The following is a 22,682-nucleotide window of genomic DNA, read 5'->3' as shown; positions in this document are numbered from 1 at the left end:
TGCGGTGGGAGTAACAGATACGTTTAAGGTAGAGGTGGGATTACATCAAGGATCAGCTCTGAGCCTTTCTTATTTGCAGTGGTGATGGACAGGTTGACAGATGAGATTAGACAGGAGGCCCCATGGACTATGATGTTTGCAGATGACATGATATGTAGTGAGAGTAGGAACCAGGTTGAGGAGACCCTGGAGAGGTGGAGATATGCTTTAGAGAGGAGAGGAATGAAGGTCAGCAGGGCTAAAACAGAATATATGTGTATAAATGGGAGGGAGGGTAGAGGAATGGTGAGGATGCAGGGAGTAGAGTTGGTAAAGGTGGATGAGTTTAAGTACTTGGGATCAACAGTTCAGAGGAATGGTGAGTGTGGAAGAGAGGTGAAGAAGAGAGTACAGGCAGGGTGGAATGGGTGGAGAAGAGTGTCAGGAGTGATTTGTGATGGACGGGTACCAATAAGAGTGAAAGGGAAGGTTTACAAGAGGGTAGTGAGACCAGCTATGTCATATGGGTTGGAGACGGTAGCATTGACGAAAAGGCAGGAGTCAGAGCTGGATGTGGCAGAGTTAAAGATGTTAAGATTTGCACTGGGTGTGATGAGGGTGGACAGGATTAGGAGTCAGTATATTAGAGGGTCAGCTGAGGTTGGACGGTTTGGAGACAAAGCCAGAGAGGTGAGATTGCGTTGGTTTGGACATGTGCTGAGGAGGGATGCTGGGTATATTGGGAAAAGGATGCTTAAGGATGAAGCTGCCAGGTAACAGGAAAAGAGGAAGACCTAAGATAAGGTTTATGGATGTGGTGAGAGAGGACATGCAGGTGGTTGGTGTGACAGAGCAAGATGCAGAGGACAGGAAGAAATGGAAACAGATGATCTGCTGTGGTGACCCCTAAAGGGAGCAGCCGAAAGAAGATGATGACCAAGGTAAGGGCACTGGGGACAGGTGTCCCTTTTCAAGGGTGACCCAGGAGCAATGTCTGCTTAAATGGCTTGTTTATAGAGTCACACACAAAGCATACAGAGGCTGCAGGTATCAAACTGTGGACTGCAGGAAGCAGCTCATAGTCCATCATTTGTTCTGTCAAAAAATGCTTCCACCCAGTTTTGAAGTTGGGACGTTTTGTGTCTAGACAAGAGTGATCTCCATTAAACCACATAAATTTGCTAAGCAATGACATGTTTCTCCCCTTTTTCAGCTAAAATATCTATTTTTTATTTCTGCTTTTTTAATAATACAAGATATCCCACATGATCATTATGTCTTCCTTTCTCTTAAGGCTTTGTGGTTCTTGTTTCCATTGATTCTCATCCTCAAACACATTGCAAAGTCTACAAAAGTTCTCATTCTTGCCACATTGTTATGTCTTTCAGCGTACAAATCCTCAGCCATAAGGTATACAGCTGGTTACAAGGCATGAAGCTGTTTCTTGTTCTGAGAGACACAACCTTTGTGCACATTTTTTTTTGTGTACAACTTGTTAAAAATGACACATTTATATGTTTTCTTTCAGAAATGCAGTTTTTCATGTGCTGAGAGATTACTCTTTTTTGTAAATGTTTTATCACATTTAAAGCATTTATATAGTTTCTCCCTATCACAAGTATGTATTTTCTCATGTACTGAGAGGTTACCCTTCTGCGTAAAACTCTTACCACATGTGACACATATATAGGACTTCTCTCCGGTGTGTATTTTTTCATGCATTGAGAGTGTGCTCTTGTGTGCAAAACTTTTGCCACATGTAGCACACGTATACATTTTCAATCCAGTGTGTTTTCTCTCATGTACTGAGAGGGTGCACTTGCGTGTAAAACTTTTTCCACATGTGGCACATTTGTACATCTTCTCTCCACTGTGTATTTTCTCATGTACTGAGAGGGTACTCTTATATGTAAAACTTTTGTAACATGTAGGGCATTTATATTGCTTCTCAGCACAGTGTGTTTTTTCATGTTTAGAAAGATCCCACTTCTGAATGAATCTTTTGTCACATGTGGTACATTTGAATGGTTTCTCTCCCGTGTGTATTTTCTCATGAGCTAACAGGATACTATGATGTGAGAAACTTTTGTTACAAGTAGTACATTTATATGGTCTTGGCTTGTCTGCAAAGTGTACTTTCTCATGTCTAGAGAGATGAGACCTCTGTGTAAAACTCTTGTAACATGTTACACATTTGTACGGCTTCTCCCCAACGTGTATCTTCTCATGTGTTGACAGATTATACTTCTGTGTAAAACTCTTGCCACATGTGACACAGTTATATAACTTCTCCCCGGTGTGTATTTTCTCATGTGCTGACAGAGTACTTTTGTGTGTAAAACTCTTGTTACATGCAGCACATTTAAATGGATTGTCTCTCTGGTATAATTTCAGTAAATGTTTATAATGTACTTTCTCGTGACTTGCAAGGGCACCCTTGACTATAAAACTTTTATCACATGTAGCACATTTATATAACTTCACACCAGTGTGCACTTTCTCATGTGTTAGTAAAGTGCTCTTCTGTGTAAAACTCTTGTCACATGTGGCACATTTATATAACTTCTCTCCGGTGTGTATTTTTTCATGTGCTAAAAGGGTGCTTTTGTGTTTAAAGCTTTTTCCACATGCAGCACATTTATACAGCTTCTCTCCGGTGTGTACTTTCTCGTGTACTGAGAGTGTACTCTTATATGTAAAACATCTGTCACAGATATCACATTTATACGGTTTCTCTCCGGTGTGTATTACCTTGTGTTTTAATAAATTGCGCTTCTCTGTAAAACTCCTGCCACATGTATCACATTTGTAAGGTTTCTCACCACCATGTATTTTCTCATGTCTTAAGAGACGATCCTTCATTACAAAACTCTTCTCACATGTGAAACATTTATATGGCTTCTCTCCCACATGTAGTTTCACATGATATGCTAAATTTTCCTTCCTTTTGAAACACTTACCACAGTCATTACACATGAAGAGCTTTTCTCCACTGTGGATTCTTTGATGATTTTTAAGAAGAGATTTAAATGTAAAATTCCTATCACATGTGGCACATTTATATGGCTTCAGTTCATTTTGCACTTGCGTCTTGTCATTAATGTGCTTCTTGTGTTTAGGATTCAAAATATTCTGGACTGATGACTGCCGACTCTGAAAGCTGCTGTGATTCAGACACCTGTTGACTAAAATATGAAATAGGTCAGAACAAAGAAATACATACATTTTTATTTTCTTGTCTTAATACAGTTTAAATTATGTGTTAAAACAACTTGCTAAACATTATGTTCCTTTGCATTTTTGATGAGAAATCTTTCTAAGCTCTTTATAAAATATTTTCTTTGTATTCTGTATATGTTTGCTACAAGACCAAGGTTGTGAATCGAAAGAGTTCAAGTCATCAATTAATTTATACAGTTACAGAATGAAAGAATTAATAAACAGGTAACTACATTGCAGAATTCAGTATTACTTCCCTGAAGCATTTAACCCTGTGGTGTTTGCTTGGGTTATACTGACCGTTTTTGTCCTCCCACTACTTTATCACAATCTTATTGTTGTCCATTTATTTTAAAAAACACCATCCTTACTGTGCACTTTGTAATTTCTCACTTTTTCTTAGTTTCTGCCTGCCATCTTTTTGGTATTCCTTATCTCTGTCAGTTCATCACAGTTTCCACAAATACTTCAAAAGTGTCACTCCATCCAGCTTCACTGTACATGAAATATCATCCATGCTGTTTCGCATTTAAAATATAATTCATTTATGTTTCCCTAATAAGAAGGCTGTTAGAATAAATAAAATCCTTGTGATTTGTATTTCAGAAGGCAATATTTACATTTATTTTATTTATTTATTTTACATTTAACCGAGAAAGTCCGAATGGACACAGGTCCATTTTCAGTGGAGGCTCGGGGAGAAACGATCCAGATTGTTACACATATACAGCAGTAAGTATTAACAAAATCAGTGAAATATTAGGCTGCACTTAGTACATATATACAGCAGTGAGAGGGTATTAACAAGCAAACTTACTGCATATTCAGTAAAAACATAGTAAACAGCAGAAGAAAATGTATCTTTTTGGAATAAGTTACATAGAACTACAGCATGCAATACATTGAAACAGTAATACTTATTCCTAAATGTATTTCTCATGGCACTATATAAGAGAACAAATCTAGCAGATGAAATACTCATATTAAAACTTGCATTTGAGTACATACTGATGAAGTCACTGTGGTGTTACAGAAATCAAACCTAGCAAGGTATTACTCACATCAGCACTTTTGTCAGGATACATACTGTGAATACACTTTTTGTGGTACTGTAAATATCAAGCCTAACAGAGAATCAATCATATCAGTACTAGAAAGGACACCTAGTTGGGCGCAGAAAAGGGAGAGGGTGTGAGAATAAGGATGGAGAGCAGTTTAAGTACGTGGTTAACCGGGGACAGACAGGAGCATAACCAATTATTCACCGAGTTTTCAGAAGATCTTTGAATTGTTTAGTGGAGGTAGTGGCGGTCAGGTGGGTTGGTAGGGAGGTCCAGGCTTTAGCAATAGAGTAACCGAAGAGAGATTTCCCAGCATCATTGTTGTGTTTTATAACCTCTAGGTAGTTTTGGGAAACTAGATCTTAGGGATCTAGCTGTGGAGTAAGGTAGTATTACATTGCGTATAATTTGTGAGCCAGTGATAATTGATTGAGTTGAAGCAGTTGTGGCAGTTCCAGCCAGTTTAGTTGTTTCAGAGAAACACAGTGATGGGTTTGATATGAGGTCTCAGTAGGAAACCTAGCAATCTTGTTGTAACAAGATTCTAGTTTGTTAAGGTCAGCTTTGCAAAGGTTTGTTAGTATTGAGGATGCATAACGGAGGGTAGACAACAGATGTGTCCTAGCTATAATAGCTTTGGTGTGTTTAGTGAGAAATTGTTTGTTACGATATAGTCTTAGTTTTTTGTGGACCTTCTTGATAGCTTGGGCAATATGAATGTTGAACTTTAGGCTGTTGTCTAGCTCGACATCTAGCAGCTTAGTGTGGGTGCTTGAGCTGATCAAGGTTTTTGTTATTGGATATGATGCTAAAGTGGTCACTTGGGAGAGGGGATCTACATGGACTGAAGAGAAGTAATTTTGGTTTCTTTGGGTTAAGAATAAGCTGGGAGTTTGTGAACCAGGTTTCGGCTAATGAAAAACAGTTTTGGGTTAGGGATTGTAGGTCATCTAATGTGTGGGCTGCACTTGAGGGTGGGGTGTCATCAGCATATTGTACTACTGAAGCATTGGGTATGGCGGAAGAGAGTTGATTGGTAAACACAGACAAGAGTAATGACCAAGGATGGATCCTTGAGGGACACCCACGGATACTGGTAAGAGACAGGACAGTTGATTCTGCCATTTTACTGCTTGCTGCCATTGGGATAGGTAGCTTTTAAACTATGAGATCAATGAGGGGCTGAGGTTTAGGGTGGAAAGTGTGCTAAGAAGTCTATTGTGGTCGACCATATCGAAATCTTTAGATAGATCTAAAAATGTGGTAGAAACTAGTTGTCCCTTATTTCTGTGGTGCTTCAGTGTGTTGGAAAGAGATGTCAGTGCTGTGGGGGGTCTAAAGCCATGCTGATATGTAGTAGGAGGTTGTTTTTTAGAAGGTAGTACATTAGTTGAGTGTAAACTATTCTTTCTAATATTTTAGATAAGGGAGAGAGATTAGTAATTGGTCTGTAATTAGTGAGTTCTAAGGAATTACCTCCTTTGTGTAGGGGGGTTATATGGGAGGTTTTCCATACAGCAGGTACTTTGTACTCAATTATAGATCTAGTAATGTGAATGGTAACTGGATTTGCTATGACCTCACTAGACAGTTGGAGGAATTCTGCTGGTAAATTATCTGCAGCAAGGGTGGTTGGTTTAAGTTTGCGTATGAGTTTTAAGATGGAATTGGTTGACACTTGGTACAAATTGAAGTGGGGGTAATATCCTGTGTGCTTGTGCTATTTTGTAGGGATTCTAGTGTAGGGTTGCTATTATTAATTTGGGTTTCTGCAAGCACCTGAACTGTTTCAGTGAAGTATTTATTAAACTGGGTGGGAATGTTATCGGGATGGCAGATTTACCTGGGTGAAGTATAGTGTGTATTGCAGCCCAGAATTTTTGCGGGTTGCAGGCATGTTTTTCCTGGAGGTTCTGGTAAGTAAGTTCATTTTGTCACGTTTAATGAGTTTCTTGGCTTTATTATGGAGTTCTAAGTAATTTTGTTTTGTTTTTGTGGAACTGTATTCAAGCGCTATCCCTTTCTTTGAGAATTGTTTTTGTTGCATTAGTTAGCCAAGGGGCATATTTTGCTTTTATTCTTTTAGTTCTGCTGGGAGCGTGGTAGTTTAGTATTCGTAAGAATGTTGAGTTAAAGTAGTGTACTGCCTCATCAAGTGGTAATCGAGTCAGTGGTTTCCAATTGCAACATTTTAAATCAGATATAGTTATTTTGTTCAAAGTTATTTTTGTTTCTGACTGCTCTAACGGCTGTCTGACTAAACTGATGAGTTCTAGCTCTCAGTAGGAAGATAGGTAGATGGTCGCTATTACTATTGTGGAGGCAGCCAGTTTGGGATGCAAGGGACGGATCTGATGTAAGAATCCATTCCAGTATGGACTGGTGTTTGGTTGTTTTATCAATTCTAGTGAGGGATGAGATAAGTTGGGTAAACCCATGGAGGTTAATGTGGGTGGATGGATTGGGACCAGAGCAGTTGAGGCAGTCTATATTAAAGTCTCCTAACAAAATATTTTCTTGTGGAAGAGAAACAGAGATCCAGTCTAGTAGGTTTTTCAGACTAGTTCTGTTATTACTAGGTGGGAAAAAGCCGCCTATGATATTTATGTGTTTATTTGGGTTCAGTTTTAGTCTAGTAACAATGAGCTCTACATCATTGATTTCTGGAACATTAACATCAGGTTGGTCTAGGATAAGATGGTCTTTGAATAATATTGCTACCCCCTCCCCCTCTGCCTTTTCTATCTGTTCTTTAGCTATTGTATCCTGGCGCTGTTATTAAATTATTTACTGTGGTTTATCTTTAAGAGCTGGTACAGAATACCTAAGGTCTCCTGCCTCAGGGGGTAGCTGTAGTGTTAGCAAAATCAAAACCAGTTTAGAGGATATTATGTTATCCCAGCTGTAGATTCTGCACTACAAATTTGCTCATCCCATGGCAGAAGTCACAAGATACAAAAAACTGTAACTTAAATGTAGCTTCCTTAAAGGCTAGCGCTGCTGCCTCAGGTGAGGCCATACAGGAGGAACAGCTGGACCCCGGTGCATTCTGAGAAGAGCAAATAGCTGTACCCCCTGCCATAAATCTTGTTCTATTCAGGTATACTGGCTATGCTATGGAAGAACTAGGGAGACTGAAGATGTAACTGGAAATTTCCACAGAGGTGGCCCTTAGGAAGGTTACAGGGGAAATTAAAAGATAAGGAACTGACTTCTGATGTGGGATTTCACTGTTATAAGGATAGAACTATATGAAGAAGAGGGGCTGAGAAGAATTAGGTGGACAACTTACCTACTAATTGTGACATATGGGTAAGGGAGGCAATGTGTCCTGATCCACTTCGAAGGATGCTGGACATAAGGCTGTTATGAAAAGAAGCATTTACTTTGACAGTCACAACGCGTGGTATGGAAGTGCTACTTCCGTGGACATTAGCCACATTTCACACCAGCATTCTTTTCTCACCAGCTGGCCTTGGTCAGTTTGGCCAGTTGCAGGAGCAGACTAGATAGGCTTAAATGTGAACTGCAACAACAGCCAGCTGTACTAACTTATTTATAAGCACTGTTGGTGCCCTGTTCAGAGGCCCCTTTATTTAGTCATTCAGTTATTTCATTGTTTATATGTTGATTGCGTACATAATTGTGTTATCTGTTTAATGTTATTAAGGCTATCTATTTGATATACAAAGTATGAACAGTTTCTCAGTTAAGGTAAGACAAGCAGACCTGTTAAAAGGCATGTTTTATTATGGCATTTCTTTTTTTGGGTAAGCATGATGACACTCTTTTCTACCAGAAGCTGAGGGTGGTGAGGTGTCACTGAAGGTGCTTAAGAAATCTATGTCCAGGTACAGCTTTATGACCAGGCATAACTCTAAAACGATGAAGTCTTCCGATAGAGGAGTAGCTATCATAAGTCATCTGTTTGTAATGATCTCTGATGCAGATGGAGTGGATTATGACCATGGTAGGCACACTATAGGGTAAACATATTTTAGCTGCAGTATATGGCCCCATTGTAAATAAAATTAAGTTTTCCAATGCATTCTTCAGTACACTCCTCAGTTAGCAGGGAGGCTCTCCTAGGGATTTGGGGAGATTTTAACTTTACAGTATAGGGTATTGGATAGATTCTCCCAAAGTCAGGTAGTAACAAAGATGTGACAGAAACTCTTGGTTGAGTATGCAGGATCACTCACTTTCTGGAAACAAACTCTTCTTTTTCTACCCTTGCTGGTACACCCCACACCAGAAATTATTTTTGGTTAATTGCAGTTGATTTAATGTACTCTGTTGCCCATGTCTCACTAGTGACAAGCTACATGACAAAACACTATTTATTCAACTGTTCCTACAGTTATCTTGTCTTAAAAATAAATGCAAACATTGGTGATTAGCTTACTTACCGCAAAATAGTTAGAATATTTGTGTTTCCTTAGCAGCAGTATAACCCAATATTTAAGCCTTAACTCCTTAGGAAATTCCCCACAATTTACTTGATGGAAGTCTATTGAACTAGAGCAAAGAATCATTGTACAGACTACAAATGCTGTCATACACTGAGTTTGACTTCAGAAAGGTGATCTTAATGTAGAAATCGAGGTTATTACCAGTCAGTGTAAACAAGCCAGCTACCATAATAAGATGTTACAACACTGTTGAAGGTGCCTTAAAGTGAAACTGAAGGATATTGTCAAACACAGACCTAAGTTATACCTTCAGTGTGTTGTTCTGTTTTCTTGACCACTGAAAAGCAGGCTGGGTAAATTTCTTACTTTTCTGTTGGTAAAAAAGGGATGATAATGCTATTGCTAAAATAAGATAGGGCACTATCAATGAAGTGAAACCATCGTACATCAATATTTACATTTGTTGATTTCTGTGAGAAACTGTATTCATTGAATATTGCAATAGATAATGAACACCCTATAATGCCTTTCTTAAAAGTGTTCAGTTTCTCAGGTTTACAGTGGTGTGATTGTTTGTGGCAGATGACATCACTGTGGAAAAAGGTTAATGCAGTCTGTCACTCATGTAAAGCACAGGCCTAAAGGTCTGATGGCAGAGATATATTGAGAGAAAATGGTATTCCTTGTCCTGTTATCTCTCTTACAGAGAATGTTTTCAAAGGCTAACCTTCCTCTACTACTTAATGATTACTATTTTACATAAATCTGGCAGGGACACAATTACTGCAGGGAACGGCAGGGACACAATTACTATGGGCAACGACAGGGACATGACTGCTGCAGGCAATGGCAGGGACACGATTACTGCAGGCAATGGCATGGACACGATTACTGCAGGCAATGGCATGGACACGATTACTGCAGGCAATGGCAGGGACACGATTACTGCAGGCAATGGCAGGGACACGATTACTGTGGGCAACGACAGGGACATGACTGCTGCAGGCAATGGCAGGGACACGATTACTGCAGGCAATGGCATGGACATGATTACTGCAGGCAATGGCAGGGACACAATTACTGTGGGTAACGACAGGGACATGACTGCTGAAGGCAATGGCAGGGACATGATTACTACAGGGAACGGCAGAGACACGATTACTGTGGGCAACGACAGGGACATGACTGCTGCAGGCAATGGCAGGGACACGATTACTGCAGGCAATGGCATGGACACAATTACTGCAGGCAATGGCAGGGACACAATTACTGCAGGCAATGGCAGGGACACGATTACTGTGGGCAACGACAGGGACACGATTACTGTGGGCAACGACAGGGACATGACTGCTGCAGGCAATGGCAGGGACACGATTACTGCAGGCAATGGCATGGACACGATTACTGCAGGCAATGGCAGGGACACGATTACTGCAGGGAACGGCAGGGACACGATTACTGTGGGCAACGACAGGGACATGACTGCTGCAGGCAATGGCAGGGACACGATTACTGCAGGCAATGGCATGGACATGATTACTGCAGGCAATGGCAGGGACACAATTACTGTGGGTAACGACAGGGACATGACTGCTGAAGGCAATGGCAGGGACATGATTACTACAGGGAACGGCAGGGACACGATTACTGTGGGCAACGACAGGGACATGACTGCTGCAGGCAATGGCAGGGACACGATTACTGCAGGCAATGGCATGGACACAATTACTGCAGGCAATGGCAGAGACACAATTACTGTGGGTAACGACAGGGACATGATTACTACAGGGAACGGCAGAGACACAATTACTGTGGGCAACGACAGGGACATGGCTGCTGCAGGCAATGGCAGGGACACGATTACTGCAGGCAATGGCAGGGACACGATTACTGCAGGCAATGGTAGGGACATGACAGCTGCAGGCAATGGCAGGGACATGATTACTGCAGGCAATGTCAGGGACATGACTGCTGCAGGCAATGTCAGGGACAAGACTACTGCAGGCAACTGCAGAGATATTTTCCTGATATGGCAGAGTTACAGCTTTATGCTAAAACAGCAGCTGGTACACAAAAGCCCTTTTTAGCACTGCTAACAGTTCAAAGGCAGACTGGTGTTGTTCAGGAATGTAGCAGGGTAGACCCTTTGATGACCTTCTTAATGATGTTTCTGGTAGCCCAACCAAAACCTGTGTCTGCAGTGGTTATATTATGAAAATTTCAAAATGCATTTAGTTCTATCTCCTGGGAATATCTATGACTTACTTAAAAAGGACTTTTGTAAGCCAGACTCCCAGATTACTGTAAATAAAGCATTGTGTAATTCCGATTCGGCTACAGTGTTTACAAGATAATAGTACTGCTTCTCTTTGCCATTGAGCACGGGACATACCATGGCTGTCCGCTCTTAGCCACTCTACACTTTATGGGTCTTGAGCCTTTACACACTAAATATAATATTACAGGTCAGAGTCCATTAATGAGAAGGTAAAGGCTTTCTTATATGCACATGATTGTCTGTTATTAACGTCTAATGTTGGCCATGACCCTTCAGTCATATTGAAGGGTTTTGGGTACCTATATTATCGAACACATAATCATCAAACCCTCATTGCCAAGCTACCCATTCACTGACAACCTAATCATTGAACTGGAAATCATCAAAACATTTTACTTGGCCATCCTGAAAAAAAAACGTTGTGTGATTGACATGCCATCTAGCCATGATTTATGCATTACCTCATTGTAGTGCGATCTCGGAGTTGGTATATTTCATTTTCAGAGGATGTGGGGGGTGCAAGGGGTGCATCCCCACTGCAAAAACATAAGAAAAGTTTACCGTTCATAGTACTTGGTTTAGATGACTATCTTAGTCTCAAACTTGGCTTTGGTGGATTTTACTAAGCTCCTAAGTTGTTTATTTCATTAATAATGGCTCTATCATCTTGGGAATTACTCTACTCACTTTTGGTCAAAATACTCTTCCTTTTATTGTAAAGCTTGTCGATACAAAGGTTCCAACATGGGGCTATGTTTCTGGGGTTTTACCTGTGCTTGTTCCTACAGGGTATAGCTGCATCTATGCAGCTGTTTACATGCTGGTATAATGTGGTATTGTACATATCTGTCTATTCAGTGGAGTTAACTGGATTTGAAGCTTGCCAATGTATTACTTAGGAGTACATAATTTGTCTTAGAGAAAATTCTAAATGTACCTTGGGTGGAACAGGCTTCTGGTCTCAGTTTTATTTCAATGGTCAAATCTAACAAGTGATGAAGATACACAAGGAATGGTATAAGATGCCCCGATACTATTAAGGACAAGATCCATGATGTTGTTCTCCCAAGTGAAAATAAGTAATTGATCCAGGGCATTTGTATTTACAATGTTCATGAATTTCTGTGCTTGTGCACAAGTGTTGGTACAGGTTTCCCAGTCTGTAGTGTACAGTTTAGATCACATAGGAAAATGGTATAGAGTTTAATACTGAGTGACTTCAATTGCTATAGATAAGCATTGTGACTTCTCAGTGACACAGAAGACTTAGGGAGGTCAAAAATTAAATATAAGTATCCTACAAGCATGTGAGATACCCCCCAAAAAATGGTATGTTGTATGCAATAATATTTCTGATTTTTGTATGACTTGTGGGTTGTTGAACAAAAGTTGCTGCAGCATCTAAATTGCCTTTCTTCTGTTTTATACCTTGCACTAAAGAATTAATTAATTAATTAATTAATTAATAGGCCTGGATTGTGTAACACAGTCTAAACATATTCAATTTTAGTAATGTATTTTTGCAGTACTTTCTTTACAGTCTCCAGAAACTGTGAAATACCTAACATTTGTCAGGTACTATGGTCAGCATTATTTGGAGTGGTGATCAGAGCATCCACTACGCAGTCAGGTTTTTACTGTCAAACTGTTTGTATATCTTCCTGTGTGTGAGGTATTAACTGGAAATTTTCTCCATTTGTTAAACATCTGTTTGTGTTTGTTTATACTGATTTCCTGCCAAGGAGTGTATCATATAACTGATTTATTTTTCCACCCTCCTCCCTATTGGTATCCTGTTCTTATACTTGGTGGCTTTGCAGTTGCCCACCCCTACTGTAAATTTGATCTGGGACACTCCTCCCAGTCTAGTGTCATTAGCTCATTCGACCTAATACAGAGACAGCATTTGAGAAGGCCAACCCACTTAGTTTCTTAACCTTGAATTATCAACTGCTCCTCCTTTCTCCCTTTCCACTTTACTAACCAAAAAAAATGTTAAGCTTGTTTCCTGCCTTTCTTGTAACTAGTCTAGTCCAGATACAGATTTGCTGTGTCTAGAACTGTTTGTAAGCTTCTGAGCCCCTCAAGCCTTTCTGTGTTCGAGGGGAAGCATTCTAGCTAATCAGTGGGAGTGGTAAGCACTAGGTAGCCTATCTACCACAAGAGGAGTGGTTTCTGGCCCAGAAATTGTAGTATATTGGCTGTTTTGGCAGTTTTTCCATCTCTTTCAACTTTCTGGCTTAAAAGCCCGTATTTGTGCTTTTCCCACCTTTCCTGTAACTAGACTAGTCCAGATACAGATTTGCTGCATCAAAGACTGTATGTAAGCTTTTGAGCCCACCAAGCCTTTCTGTATTGGAGGGAAGCCTTCTAGCTTATCAGTGGGAGTGGTAAGCACTAGGTAGCCTATCTACCACAACGGGGCTAGTTTCTGGCCCAGAAATTGTAGTTTATCAGCTGTATGGACAGTTTTTCCATCTCTTTCAACATTTTGGTTTAAAAGCCAGTGTTTGTGCTTGTTTCTCACCTTCCCTGTAACTAGTCTAGTCCAAATACAGATTTGCTGTATCCATGACTGTTTGTAAGATTCTGAGCAGTGCCAAAGTCTACTCTTCAATTGTTTCCTTAGATCTATTAGGTCTCTCCTCTCCTGCACTTTTACAACTTATTAGTCTAGCACTTTTCCAGGCTTCTTGTAGCAATTACTGTAGCACACAAACATGCTACCAGCGCTAAACATTCCACAAGAAAACAGCTCCAGTACATATTATTAATGCTCATCCCTCCAGGCATGTCCAAAGGTCAGTTCCCTGTGCATTCTCCTATTAACCTGGTGAACTTGGGCATCCTGAGGCAATGTAGCAACTGCCTCATGTACACTGACAACCCTCTCCTCTTATTACCTCTCAACAATCACACTTGCGAGAGATGCACTTATATATTCAAATTGGAAGCCACCCACTCTCCAGCCAAGACTGGAATAGCTGGTCAAGAGAAGAAGGTCAACACTTGAACCACATCACATGGATCACATAGCAATCCAGAACACACACCAGCATTGCATTCACATAAAAACACAAACCACACACCCACCTTCATGAAGGCTCTCAATAAAGATCTACCCAAACAACAGAGACCTCCAAGGCAGAAACATACTCAACCACCACAACACAACACTAATCATGAGACACACAACTCTCCTAAACAGTGTGCCACTCAACCAAAGCCCCTAAGGCTAACAGCATGCCCAGCACACTAGTCATAGGTGACTCGATAGTGAGGCACACTGATGTCCCACTCACTAGGCTGAATAAGGAGAAAGTAACAGTCAGCTGCCTGTCAGGTGCCAGAATCCACCACATAACACATGCACTCAGGTCCCTCAACAACAGGACAAATATGACTCTGTCATTGTACATGTGGGTGTGAATGACCTCAGACGTACCTCCCTGGACTATGTGAAAAGAGACATGGAGGAGCTCTCGGATTACGTAGCCTAGGCTGGTATGACACTAGCCCTGAGCAGTATCCTACCATTACCCAGAATGATACCACAGTACAAGCAGAAAATGATTGATTTCAACAATTGGCTAAGTTTCTGGTGTCATTCTAATGGGATCCAGTATTTGTCTCCCTGGGTTGACATGATTGACAGACCTTGATGCTTTGCCAGAGATGGCCTGCATCTGTCACCCTGGACTTCCGGATACTGGCCAAGGCTCTTGCCACCCTAATAGCACCTTTTTTAGGCGGTGTTCCAAAGATCAAATTACCACCATAACAGATACAAACAAATGCAATCTGAGGGTCATGCTGCTCAATGCTAGAAGTCTAAATCTCAAAATGCACTCGCTCGAAGCACTGCTTAAAATGGAGAACATCGACATTTGTGCCATAACAGAGACCTGATTCAAGGCAGCAGAAAGCACCCCTGCACTACCACGCTATAACTCATTCGACACCTTTCAGCCCCAGAACTTGGACTGAAGCTCCAAAGGCAGTGGTGTTTCTATATTCATAAAGGATGCGCACACCTCCAGACTAGTAGCCCAACATAACTCATCTGAGATACTTCAGGTGCAGCTAACATTAGGTAAGACAGCGATTCAGGTCTTAGCCTGCTATAGGTCCTCAACCATGTCCCAAGACTCACACTCCACGTTCCTAAACACCCTGGAGAATATTAGGGTCCAACCTAACACTCTCATACTGGGCAACTTCAACTATCCCTCCATTAATTGGGAAAAACTACTCATGTACCAATACACTTGCCCAATGTTTCCTAGAATTCATTAATTCCAATGCCCTGGACCAGTTCTTTATGATCTCCACTAGAGGTAACAACATCCTTGACCTGGTTATTAAAAAAAAAAGTAATCTCCTTGGTATCCCCGAAGTCTCAAAACAACCTACTAAAGTGTAGTGGGTCCAAAAACAAAACAGTGTAAGAAACTTTTCTGTGGAAGATTTTCAGTGTGGAAAGAAACTTCTTTGTGTGGAAGATTTTCAGTCCATATATTTCTAGTTAATCACTGTATATTAATCAGATCAGACAATAGTAGTAGAAGTAGCAAACGTAAACTCATCTTAAGTCAAAACAAAACAAAAAGTAATAATAGAAAATATATAATTGTACAGCATTACTAAGTATTCGAAAGTAATCCAAGCAAGGCAGGCAGTCTGTTTCCAGGTGAAAATCCTTTATTAAGTACACAGACAAGCAATCCAAGTAAAACAAAAATAGAATAATAATTTCCTCACAAGCTTTCTAAATATATATATATACTTTTTATCAGGCATGGGAGTGGTTTATTGTGCTCTAAAACAAAGTGTTATTGGTACACATGTTAAATTCACATCCCTTCCCCCCTCAGTGTGACATTCGAGCTGGACCTACCCTACCTAGTAGCTGTCATAATAATATATAACCCTTATATACTTTAAATAAAATTTATAATGATGTGGTACCTCTTATTTAACCAAATTATTAAGTAGATTATTAAGTCTGTGATTTTATCCAAGACAATATACTACATGGCTGGAAATATATCAACCTTAGTTCATTTGGCAATCAAAAAATATATATAAATATATAAATATATACATATACATTTTGCATGTAAAAATCAATTTCCATTTTCATAACCTAAACCTTGGATTCCTTGTCTGTGTACTTAATAAAGGATTTTCAACTGGAAACAGACTGCCTGCCTTGCTTGGATTACTTTCGAATACTTAGTAATGCTGTACAATTATATATTTTCTATTATTATTTTGTTTTGTTTTGACTTAAGATGAGTTTACGTTTGCTACTTCTACTACTACTGTCTGATCTGATTAATATACAGTGATTAACTAGAAATATATGGACTGAAAATCTTCCACACAGAGAAGTTTCTTTCCACACTGAAAATTTTCCACATAGAGAAGTTAGAGAAGTTTCTTACACTGTTTTGACCTGGTTATTACTAACATGAGCGACTGTTGCTCTACACAAATATTCAACTCCTCCCTGGTTAGATCTGACCACAAACTAATCACCTTGGAAATCCACATCCCTCCCACCCCCATCCCCACAAAGGTAACCACCATGAAAAACTTCTCCAAAGCTAACTTTGGGCTCCTAAAAACAGAGATGGCTAATTTCACGGCACCCATGCAAATGGAGATACACCAATGCACTGTACGAACACATACACAAATGCATGGATCTCGCCATACCCAAGAGAACCAAGACGTTCTCCTCCAAAAAAAAGGAAGGCAATCTGGTGGTCCCCTGCCATAAACAAACTCTACAACAGAAAGAGGAAACTGATGCAGAATAAGATGAAGTCCCAAGACTGGAAAAACTCCCTTATCAGCCTCAACAGAATGTTGAGATCCCTCATCAAATCCTCTAAAGCTAGCTATGAAACCAGAATTGCACAGATAGTAAAGAAAACAGCAAGGCCTTCTATAGTTATATAAAGAATCTCCATGGCAATACCCAGATTTGCTCTGAGCTACTGCTCAATGGTACCTCCTATACTGAGCCAACAGATATCGCCAATATACTGGCTGACAGATTCAGTGCCAACCCCCCCCCCCCCAAGGGACCAGTCACAATTCCAGTAGATTGCCAGATACCCAGTATTACTGCTGCACAGGTCAAAACAGCACTGTCCAAGGCCAAGAATACAGCTTCTATGGGACCTGACAATATCCTTGGCTGTGTTCTACATGAACTACAGAGTGAACTGGCACTTCACCTGTGTGCTCTGTTCAATCACAGCCTCACCTCAGGCTTTGTCCCTACCAAATGGCACATTGCTACAGTTATCCCTCTGCACAAAGGAGGAGTGACTACAGACCCTGGGAACTATCGCCCATTAGCGTGAAGAGTCTGATATGCAAAGCTATGGAATGCATCATCATGGACCTAATAAACAAGGATATAGGGAAGCTCCAAACTCTGGATCCCACACAGTTTGGTTTTGTGAAGGGTAGATCATGCCTGCTCAACTTGGTCAACTTCTTTGAGTCAGTTACTAAAGCTGTGGATGAAGGCAAGGTGGTTCATACAAGCCTACCGTGATCTGGCCAAGACCTTTGATACCATTCCCCCACTCAGGAATCATAGAAAAACTCACTAAGCTAGGCATCAACCCCTATATCACTAGGTGGGTTGCAAACTGGCTCACATATAGAACCCGCAGTGTGAAAGTAGCTGACTCCAAGCCAGACTGCTGACCAGTCATGAGTGGAGTCCCACAGGGACTGGTCCTGGGTCTTCTCCTGTTTGGTATCTACTTCTCTGAAGCCCAGGCCAACACAAAGGGACTCTGGCTGACAAAGTTCGCAGACGATTGCAAGTTGGGAGCTATTATTAACTCCCGAGTGATGTTGACATCCTACAAAAATGCCTCACTGAGACCATCAAATGGTGAACATCGACTTCTGTGCAGTGACAGAGACCTGGTTCACGGCTCCAGAGAGCACTGCTGCATTACCAGGCTATAACTCATACCACTCCTTTGGCCACCTAACCTGGACCAAAACGCTAAAAGTGGAGGCGTGTCCATATTCATTAAGTATATCCACACCTCCAAGCTAGTTGCTGAACATAATGCATCTGAAATTATCCAAGTGCAACTAACACTGGGCAAGACTGCAAGCCAAGTTGTAGCTTGTTACAGATCCCTCGCCATGCCCCAGTATGCCCACCCCATGTTTCTTGATGTACTGGGTAATATTAAGGTACAGCCCAATACCCTAATAATGAGCAATTTCAACTACCCCACCATCATCTAGGAAAACTACTCATGGACTAACTCATTTGCTCAACGCTTTCTGGAATTCATAAACTCCAATGACCTGGATCACCTTGTCCATAATATGTTCCAATTATGTTGAACGATTTGCATCAATATGTTGGTATTCCGACCACATGTGGTGATAAATCTAGGTGTTACTGAAGGTGATTTGTGTCTAGTTTTGTAATAAAGCAATTCAGTGCGTTCCATCTGGTCAGCTGTGTGTTTGGTATGTAATAGTTGACCCATTTTATACCCACGGCCATGGAACCGATGTACTAAATCATCTCTGAAGTGTCTATACGTGTGCTGATCAGCACAAATGTGTTTAATGCGCATGAACTGTGATTTGGGAATGTCAATACCAACATATTGATGCAAATTGTTCAACATAATTGGAACATATTAACATGTGAACCTAGACTTCAGGACATTCTTGGAGACAGATGTTTGTTTTCCTTTCGGAAAGGCAAAAATCTATCTGCTTTTTTTAATCACTTTAAACATCTTGAGAAGAAAGGTACCAAAAGTATCCAGACCACATTATCAGGGAATCCATTAATTGGTTGATTCCCTTGTGGACACTGTATCTATTGTAACATCATACTCAAAACCACCAGTTTCAGCAGTCAAAACACCCCTCAAGTATTCAATATAACATTTTGCTAACTGTTCCTCAGATTGGGTCATTTATAAGGCCAAATGCACATGTCCTGTATTCTATATTGGCCAAACCTCCAGACCCTTGAAGCTTCAAATCTCTGAACACTTTAGTGATATCAGACAGAAGAGAGACACCAATGCTTTATATAAACATTCTTTGGTACATCCAAAGGCTACTTTTAGTTTTACCATTATTGATAAAATTAGAAGATCCAGGCATAACAAATCAGGTTGTCATAATTTATTAAATTCAATGGAGAAAAAAAATGGATTATTAAACTTGGTGGGCTCTTTAAGCCAGGTCTGAATGAGCATATGTAATTAAGCACATGACTCACTTGAGTATTTAAATACAGGTTCTTTTTTGTTGTTTTTTAAACACTGAAGAAGGCTTTGTTAAATATTTGCCGAAACCGGTCTGTTTTTCAAGAACCTCAATCAATAAATTTATTTTTAAGGTGCCTTGTATGCTGGTCCTATTTTCTTTTTCTGTAAACGGGCCACAATTTTCTCTAAGTTTGTGGGGGCTTAAAATTTAGCTATGCCTTTGCTTAATAGGAGGAAGTAAACCAAGGAAAAGTTCTTAAAGGTTCTGGGATTTGCCGAAAAGTTCAGGTTTTATACTTATTTCAAGAATGATCATTCTCTGATCTGATCTTACCAGTGATGATATTACACAAGGGGGGGAAGCAACATTCCCTCATGTTTTTCAGTACCAGTATCTGGCTATTTGCACCCCTAGTAGATGTGCAGATTACCTATTGCAGGGTGTTTGCATTGACAAAATGCAGGAATCTTTGATCCTGTATGTCAGTGGTTGAGTATGTATCCTGGTTTGTGATGGGATAGTTAAAATAACCCATGATTATGGTGTCGTGTTTAATTGTGAGTGACTCCAGTACATTCAGGTACGTGGTGTGGTTATCCTGGGTCATAGACAGGGGCCTATAGTTACCAGGTATATAGGTTCATAGTTTGATACTAGGCTATCGGCTCTAGGGCCTATACAAGCCTAGCCATAACAATTCCCTGGCTATTTCTTCCCAAACTATTTACTTCCTTGGACCCCTGTCTAGTAGGGTGACTGACATGATCCCCGGGGTGAATTTCCTTTCTCCCATCCAATCATCAAGATTCCTTTAGAAGAGGGCCAAAGAGGTGTTCTTGCTTGACATGTATGGGCAGTCTACTCCAGAGTCTGGGGAGTCTCTGGGCCAGGATCCTATCCCTCCAGCATGTTTTGTTTATTGTGATGCCAAGGTATCCCTGGAGCTTGTGGCTCTGCGGGACTATACCTAAGGTTAATTGGACATGGATTAGCACAGGCATATCATATTGTTTGACCAATCTTAAGGTGTGCTTAATTTTTATATAGATTGATACACCTCCAGCTCTTGTCCCTTCTTGTGCAGAAGCTGGTCTAAGTGTGTGGAAGCATTATATTCTTGCAGTTCCGGGTGGCTTCTGTGGCTTTAAGGCAGGTGTCAGTAACTGCACAGATGTCAACATTGTCCAGGGTGAGGAGAGCTTCCAGGGACTGGAGCTCCTGACATTGAGCAGTAACACCTTTAGTCTATCTTACTGTTTATTTTATTTATTAGACATTTGTTAACCAGATTGGTCCAACTGAGCCAGCAGCCCATTTTCAGTGGAGACCCGAGGAGAAAGGCTCCAGAGTTGTACAGACCAAAAGTAACAATATATAGACAAAAGATTTTTATGAGTACAGAAAAAAAATCATGAAAAACTTGTTATAATTAATCCATTTGGAAAAAGGGAGATTTTTTTTAAGAAAAAAAAGAATGATGACATTAGGTAAGAGTGGAGAACAAAAGCAGTGTTATTAGGTAGCATTGAAGTAGATCTAAATTATAATAGAGAGGATAGTCAAAGTCGAGCTTTTAGGTAAGAGTGGAGAACAAAAGCAGTGTTAGTAGGTAGCATTGAAGTAGATCTAAATTATAATAGAGAGGATAGTCAAAGTCGAGCTTTTAGGTAAGAGTGGAGAAGAAAAGCAGTGTTAGTACGTAGCATTGAAGTAGAGCTAAATTATAATAGAGAGGATAGTCAAAGTCGAGCTTTTAGGTAAGAGTGGAGAACAAAAGCAGTGTTAGTAGGTAGCATTGAAGTAGAGCTAAATTATAATAGAGAGGATAGTCAAAGTCGAGCTTTTAGGTAAGAGTGGAGAACAAAAGCAGTGTTAGTAGGTAGCATTGAAGTAGAGCTAAATTATAATAGAGAGGATAGTCAAAGTCAAGCTTTTAGGTAAGAGTGGAGAACAAAAGCAGTGTTAGTAGATAGCATTGAAGTAGAGCTAAATTATAATAGAGAGGATAGTCAAAGTCGAGCATTTAGGTAAGAGTGGAGAACAAAAGCAGTGTTAGTAGATAGCATTGAAGTAGAGCTAAATTATAATAGAGAGGATAGTCAAAGTCGAGCTTTTAGGTAAGAGTGGAGAAGAAAAGCAGTGTTAGTAGGTAGCATTGAAGTAGAGCTAAATTATAATAGAGAGGATAGTCAAAGTCGAGCTTTTAGGTAAGAGTGGAGAACAAAAGCAGTGTTAGTAGGTAGCATTGAAGTAGAGCTAAATTATAATAGAGAGGATAGTCAAAGTCGAGCTTTTAGGTAAGAGTGGAGAAGAAAAGCAGTGTTAGTAGGTAGCATTGAAGTAGAGCTAAATTATAATAGAGAGGATAGTCAAAGTCGAGCTTTTAGGTAAGAGTGGAGAACAAAAGCAGTGTTAGTAGGTAGCATTGAAGTAGAGCTAAATTATAATAGAGAGGATAGTCAAAGTCGAGCTTTTAGGTAAGAGTGGAGAAGAAAAGCAGTGTTAGTAGGTAGCATTGAAGCAGAGCTAAATTATAATAGAGAGGATAGTCAAAGTCGAGCTTTTAGGTAAGAGTGGAGAACAAAAGCAGTGTTAGTAGGTAGCATTGAAGTAGAGCTAAATTATAATAGAGAGGATAGTCAAAGTCGAGCTTTTAGGTAAGAGTGGAGAAGAAAAGCAGTGTTAGTAGACAGCATTGAAGTAGAGCTAAATTATAATAGAGAGGATAGTCAAAGTCGAGCTTTTAGGTAAGAGTGGAGAAGAAAAGCAGTGTTAGTAGGTAGCATTGAAGTAGAGCTAAATTATAATAGAGAGGATAGTCAAAGTCGAGCTTTTAGGTAAGAGTGGAGAAGAAAAGCAGTGTTAGTAGGTAGCATTGAAGTAGAGCTAAATTATAATAGAGAGGATAGTCAAAGTCGAGCTTTTAGGTAAGAGTGGAGAAGAAAAGCAGTGTTAGTAGGTAGCATTGAAGTAGAGCTAAATTATAATAGAGAGGATAGTCAAAGTCGAGCTTTTAGGTAAGAGTGGAGAAGAAAAGCAGTGTTAGTAGGTAGCATTGAAGTAGAGCTAAATTATAATAGAGAGGATAGTCAAAGTCGAGCTTTTAGGTAAGAGTGGAGAAGAAAAGCAGTGTTAGTAGGTAGCATTGAAGTAGAGCTAAATTATAATAGAGAGGATAGTCAAAGTCGAGCTTTTAGGTAAGAGTGGAGAAGAAAAGCAGTGTTAGTAGGTAGCATTGAAGTAGAGCTAAATTATAATAGAGAGGATAGTCAAAGTCGAGCTTTTAGGTAAGAGTGGAGAAGAAAAGCAGTGTTAGTAGGTAGCATTGAAGTAGAGCTAAATTATAATAGAGAGGATAGTCAAAGTCGAGCTTTTAGGTAAGAGTGGAGAAGAAAAGCAGTGTTAGTAGGTAGCATTGAAGTAGAGCTAAATTATAATAGAGAGGATAGT

At 40.1% G+C, this 22,682-nt stretch overlaps 1 protein-coding gene across 1 annotated transcript in view; it reads right to left on the bottom strand.

Moving 5' to 3' along the window:
• Positions 1-820: 820 nt before the first annotated feature.
• Positions 821-22,682, bottom strand: part of LOC122815128 (gastrula zinc finger protein XlCGF26.1-like) — a 197,480-nt gene continuing 175,618 nt past the window's right edge. Inside the window, exon 4 of the mRNA XM_044087382.1 lies at positions 821-3,164. Coding sequence (XP_043943317.1) covers positions 1,504-3,164 — 1,661 coding nt within the window. The 3' untranslated portion in view covers positions 821-1,503. The remainder of the gene's footprint in view (positions 3,165-22,682) is intronic.

Source organism: Protopterus annectens, chromosome 11.part0, assembly GCF_019279795.1.
Source record: "Protopterus annectens isolate FY-2018-M chromosome 11.part0, PAN1.0, whole genome shotgun sequence".
Classification (NCBI taxonomy): domain Eukaryota; kingdom Metazoa; phylum Chordata; order Ceratodontiformes; family Protopteridae; genus Protopterus; species Protopterus annectens.
The sequence above is the reverse complement of the archived record's forward strand: the minus strand, read 5'-3'. Positions and strand labels throughout refer to the sequence as shown.